Source organism: Streptopelia decaocto (assembly GCF_964273445.1).
Source record: "Streptopelia decaocto genome assembly, chromosome: 7".
Lineage (NCBI taxonomy): Eukaryota > Metazoa > Chordata > Aves > Columbiformes > Columbidae > Streptopelia > Streptopelia decaocto.
Genome location: NC_138661.1, coordinates 63,063,759 through 63,069,872, shown reverse-complemented (window position 1 = coordinate 63,069,872; position 6,114 = coordinate 63,063,759). Strand labels below are relative to the sequence as shown.

The window sequence follows — 6,114 nt, the reverse complement described above, 5'->3', positions numbered from 1 at the left end:
ATATAACATATATCTGTTCTCCAAATTAATGACTATTTACATCTGAAACATTCTGATACCACAACATTTACCATCATCTGCGACAGAAATAGCAAGCACGTGTGAACCAAGAACCGAAGATGAAGCATTGCTTACAGAGAAAGATTACGCAAGCACGGCCTGAAATCCAGCGCCAAGTTGCATATTTGCCATCAGTTTATAGGCAATTTCTGGACAAAACTGGAGGCTGATTTTGGTGCTGTTGCATAAGAGGTTATGCAGAGTTCTTTATAGTACTATAATCCTGATGTTGTTCAGTGGGAAAACAATGGCTTTACCAAGGCAGAGTATATCGTGCCAAGTATTTGTAAAAAAGACAGTATCGGTATGCTGCTTTATTTTTGTTTCCAGTACTTTTTCCTCGTTTTATGCAAAAGGAATTTTTAAATGCTTGAGCAGGCACGCAGGGTGAAATACTGTCATGGTGAAATCAATGGGCCTTTTGACAATGCCGGGATATCAATGGGGGCCTTCATGGGAGCATGCCGCAAGGAGCAGCTGGTTCTTGGATGCATCCCAAATCTCCCCAGATATCTGATCTCATACAACTACCCCTATGGGTTCACAGCAGAAAATGCAATGTTCAGCAGAAAATGGCTCGCTCTCCTCCCTGGTTCTCTCCACCCTGTGTTTCTGGTATTTCTGAGGAATTCCCTTCTGTCCTCCTTTGGTTTTATTTCCCTCTGTGCCTCCCACACATTGGCAGAAATTACTTTTGAGAACTCAATGTTGACACTGATTTTTATGTTGTTGTTTCAGTCATCGCTGTGATGTTCCTGCTGCTGTTAACTGTGTGATGAAAATGTCTGACCCTTCAACCTAGGTCTTCATGCATGAAGGTAATTGTCGCTTTTCACGTTTGTCTTTCAAAAAAAAAAAAAAAATCTGATTTTTATTTGTATGCATATGGTTTTGTGGACATATATTATCTTGATGCAGTCTTAAGCCTTTTGTCTTTTAAATGTGATTTTTAGAATGAATAATGGCTGCTCATGCACCATACTGTCAGTGTGAGCCTACATCTTTTCCATTGTTTCAGGCTTTTCAGTTAAAACTTAGGATTCTGTTGCATTGTAATCCTGAACCATACAGGTGTTGCCTTGATCGGGCTGTTGTGCAGCCTTCAGCAAGTGCTAAAAGCTTTTACCAAAGCTTTGCCCACTGAGTCACTGCCCACTGAGGCTGCAGATCCTGTATTACAGACTTCCTTCAAAAACAGGCATTCCAAATGGGTCACTTGGGGAGAGACTATTTTGATGCAAAATTTAAATAAAACTTGGATAACGCATGTTGGATTGAAAACAGCAGTGGCTGGGAGTCTGCAGCTGCAGCAGGGAGCAATAGACACCTCTAAAAGTCCTAAAGTATGAAGAGACAGAGAAAAAATATATTCTAAGACTGAGATTTTTACCCACTGTGGCACTGGTGAGAGCATAACCATGCTGACAAAGCTATAGCCGAGTGATTTACACTGTGGTACCTCCATGAAGAGACCTCAAAAGTGGAGTCCACCACAACCCAAGTATCAGCCAAACCAGTCAACTGGCAGTAACACCAGCTGGGCTGGAAAATTATGTAGATAAAGTACTATGGCTGGCAAAGAATTGGGAACCAAATGAAATATTAGGTGAAACAAGAGCATCCTGGGAATAAAATTGTTTGAAAGAGCCCCTGTTGGCAAACACAGACCAAGGACAAATGCCAAGCAGACTGAGTTGAATAAGCTTTAAACCTTTTATAGAAAGCTGAGGCACAAAAGCTCAGCTTAATCCAGACTATTTATATGAGTGTTTTCTGAACTTAATTACAAATTTAAAATGCTTCCAAATGTGTGGAGTGTTTCTGTTTGGATAGCTTGTCTGGCCTGGGTTCTCAGCAGTGCAAAAGAGGTTGCCTGGACTCTGCAAACATTGCTCACCTTGAGGTGTATGTGTGACTCCAGGGCTTGGGAAGCCCACTTAAAGCAATTCAGAAAGTGAAGGGTTTAGATACTACCCTTGCTGTCTCTGGGTTAGGATTGTGGTGGTTGGCTGGCCGGTTGGTTTATTTTTTGCTCTTGTTTCTTGGCATTTGTTAGCCTTATGACCTTCTGCGCTTATGTAAAGCACTTTAGTATCAGCACTGTGCTGATAGCACAGGTTATCATTAAGTATTAAAGGCCACACTGCCAGTGAGAACTTGCTTCAAGTGTGCCCCAAAACAGGATAGCTTGTGATTATAGCGTGAAGTTGCTGTGAGGGAAGGAGCTCAAGACTCTGTGTTTGAAATGTAGGTGTCTAAGTCATCACGGTGTAAGAAATGGTAGAGGCAAAGTCCCCTGAGCCCTGTAAGACTCTAATCTACAATGCCCAGCATAATAGTGAAAAAAGCAGAGACGTGACATAAGCAGCTGGCCTGTTTCCCAAACAAATTAAGTGTAAGCATCGTAGTTATTTACAACATGCAGAAAGTATCAGGATGATAGTTAAAATATTTACATTAAAGAGGCGACATAAATATTTCTGCACACAAAGCCCTCACAAACAGCAGTGGGAGTTTTAACTCTGCATGACTGCAGGATTTGGTATAATCTCCGCTAGCTGGTGATTTTTTTCCATGAAAGAGGAAAGATGACGTGAAAGGAACCAGTAAACTTTACAGACCGTTTCTTTTTGCGATCTCACCTTGATTTAACAATTCAAAAACAGTAAAGACAGATTTATACTAGTTACGGGCAAGATTTGACCCCGCTGTAATCCAGCTGCTGGGTTCATGCAGCATATTGTTTAATGGAAGAGAAATGCTTACAATTGTACATAGTCAACCCTAGAAGATGAACTTGTATTTGGATTTACGTCAGATGCATCTGACGTTTTATTTAAGAACAGGTTTTGCATTCTATTTCCCCATCTTTACCCTCTCAAGGTTTATTGCATTACACCCTTATACTTGAACCCACATCTTTATTCTTTTCAATTAAAAGGCAGTGACTGTGTTTGCAGCTTTGCTGTGCCCTGCTGTCCCGTACCCTGTGTTTGCTGAGGGGCACGTGGAGCTGTTGTGAAAATTAAGACTATTAGCAAAGTAGTGGTTTCTAACGGAAGAAAAAAAAAAAAAAGAGAAAAACTGACCAATCCCTGGGTTGGGGGGGGGGGGGGGTGTTTATTAGGGGCAGAAAGGTGTGTTTCTCCCTCCCCGCTCTGCACAACCCCCCCGGGGGGTGATGCCCGGGGGCGGTGGCCGATGCCCGGGGCGGGGGGCGGCCCTGCCCTGCCCTGCCCTGCCCGGGGGCCGCTTCCTCCTCCGCGGGGGCTGCGCGGCTTTTAAAGGCGGTGCTCCCACAGCCGGCCCCAGAGCGCCGCCAGCCCTCCGCGCCGGCGTCCGCGCTACCCGAGCCGACCCAACCCGCAGCGGAGCCGGCCCTGCCCGCGGGGCGGCAGCGGCGGGGAGCGGGAGGAGCCCCATGGGGGGTAGACGGGGCGGCCGGGGGCAGCGCGGCGCCGGCCGCCCCTAAGGCTGCCCGCAGCATGCCGGCAGCGCTGCTCCTGCTGTGGCTGGGCTGCCTCTGCAGCCTCTGCCGCGGGTACTTCGAGGGCCCGCTGTACCCCGAGATGTCCAACGGGACCCTGCACCACTACTTCGTCCCCGACGGGGACTACGAGGAGAACGACGACCCTGAGCGCTGCCAGCTGCTGTTCAGGGTGAGCGAGCAGCGGCGGTGCGGGGCGGCGGCGGCGGGAGGCGGCGGGCTGAGCCTGCGGGAGGAGCTCACGGTGCTGGGCCGGCAGGTGGAGGACGCGGGCAGGGTCCTGGAAGGTATCGGCAAGAGCATCTCCTACGACCTGGACGGGGAGGAGAGCTACAGCTCGTACCTGCGCCGAGAGTCCGCCCAGATCAGCGACGCTTACTCCAGCTCGGACCGCTCGCTGAGCGAGCTAGAGGGCAAGTTCCGTCAGGGGCAGGAGCAGGGCGGCCGGGAGGAGGCCCGGCTGGGAGACAGCTTCCTGGGGCTGCTGCTGCACGCCCGGGCCCTGCTCCGGGAGACCCGGCACATCTCCAGCGGGCTGCGGGACAAGCACGACCTCCTGGCCCTCACCGTCCGCAGCCACGGCGCTCGCCTCAGCCGCCTCAAGAACGATTATCTCCGCGCCTGAGCCGGGACCGCCGCCCCGACGCGGGGCGAGGGGCTTCAGACGGCGCCGGCCGCCCCCCGGGAGGCGCCCTCGGGCCAGGGGTCTGGCTGGAAGCAGCACCTCCGTGCGCAAGTGCATCCTTCATCCTGGAAAAAACTTATTTATTGCATTTCACCTCCTAAACAAACAGTGCGTTTCTATAAACCCGGGGGTTAGAGGTACGATTAATATCCCATATTTTAAAAAATTACATTGTTTAGCTTTGGTTACAAAGTGAAGTAACTTCTCTCGTCTCTGATTCCCTGTCGTTGGTTTATATATCTTCTTTTCTACTGCGGCTCACTGGCTGCAAGCGTGGATAAAGCGCGGTGCTCACCAGCTGTGTCTGGACTCACGTGTGGTACATTCTTAAATTGCTTTTGCTGTAACTCTCCTTCAGGGTGAAATCTTGGGCCCTCTATTAATTTTCTTAAACTTTTGTAACGGTATGTATTCTACGCACGTAAACCATTGTTCTACTACGTAACTTGAAGCTGTGATTTCCATTTGTGTTTTGAAAGACGGGAACTATTCTGGCAGGATTTGTACTCTTCCAGGCTTGCTTATCTGTGACCCTAAGCTACCATAACCCCAAGAGCCAGCCAAAAAGGCTTATGTCAGAATCTGAGAACGCTGATGCGGATTTTTATAGTAAGAAGAAGGAGCCCTAGTGGTGATTGTAGCTTCAGATCCCAAATTGGAGAGCAGGGTTTCTTAAGAGCATGTTTCTAAAGTAGACAAAAAGGTTTTGTCTGTGCCAGCACAGTGACGTTTCTCATTGGTGCCTTTGTACTTTTGCTAGCTAAGTTATTAATAAAACTATTTGTGCTTCTAGACAATAGCAAAAGTGCCTAGTGGGAAAAAGATGGAGGTTTGTTTGGGTTTTGAGACTCAATGCAATTTGTCAGTTTGGGGTAATATGGCTACTAGGTTACAGATGCTGCAGGCGAATTCACTGTTGGGATGAAAAAAGTTCATATGTTGTTTTAATAAATATTTGAAAACAACGTTGAAGCACTTTTTTCTGTTATTGTTCTGTTTGAGACACTCTTAATTTAAAACATGCTGTTGTATTATGTCTTTTCAGCAAAAAATTGTGAGTATGTAGATCCTGCCAAATGAAATAACTCGCCTTTTAGTAAAAACAAATAAAAATTTACAGGCTCAAGAGGTAAGCAAGTTTCATTAAAAGCAACAATACAGAAGGGCATGCAGGGTGGATTTTTTGGAGTTTGTAAGCCTTTTTAAGAAACTAGCCACCTCGTAGCACTGGAAGAGAAGCTGTTTGGTGGATATTTGAGGTCAGATCTTGTTAACACTACTTGTGTTTGGTTATACTTTGGTCTGCAAACCATCCAGTTGGTAAGTTACTCAGAAGTGCAATGGGTCAGCATAAGTCACCTGGGACCAGAGCGCTGGAGGCACTGGGAGATGTCGGGTGGAGGAACCTGCTTGCAGAGACCCTGGACCATCTGGGCAGCTCATTTTTGCTAAGGACAGTGAGATGCAGCTCCTAGCAGAATATTTGAGCTGCCAATTTACACCTTTAGATCACCAATGACTTTGAAGATCTGCCTGAAAAAAAAATGAAATATTATTTCAGTGGAACTACTCAGTGCTGTTTTCAAGTATGGTGTCAAGTGAGAAGGTACGACAGGTTCTATTTCTTAAAGATTAATTTACTTCTGATACTTTCCTTGCCACTAGGGTTAGATGTAGTAACACGGGAGCAAAAAGGGCCCTCTGGGCCATGTCTGCCCACTATCACAGCAAACTAAAGAGCATTTCTGGAATGGACCAAGTTCTAAAAATGCCAGAGGGTTTCATTTACGTCCTTTCTGAATCTTACCCCTTTAGAAGCAGGTGCCAAAGATGTCATGTGGTTCTGTTTGTACCCAGATGCTTCTTAAAAGGTGCTTTAGTC

The 6,114-nt window shown here is 46.9% G+C and overlaps 1 protein-coding gene across 1 annotated transcript; it reads left to right on the top strand.

Annotated features, from left to right (window-relative positions):
* The first annotated feature begins 3,356 nt into the window (after positions 1 to 3,356).
* On the top strand, positions 3,357 to 5,197 carry FIBIN (fin bud initiation factor homolog). Its single transcript, XM_082059650.1, has one exon. The coding sequence runs from the start codon at positions 3,546 to 3,548 to the stop codon at positions 4,170 to 4,172; it is 627 nt and encodes a 208-aa protein (XP_081915776.1). The 5' UTR covers positions 3,357 to 3,545; the 3' UTR covers positions 4,173 to 5,197.
* Positions 5,198 to 6,114: the final 917 nt, after the last annotated feature.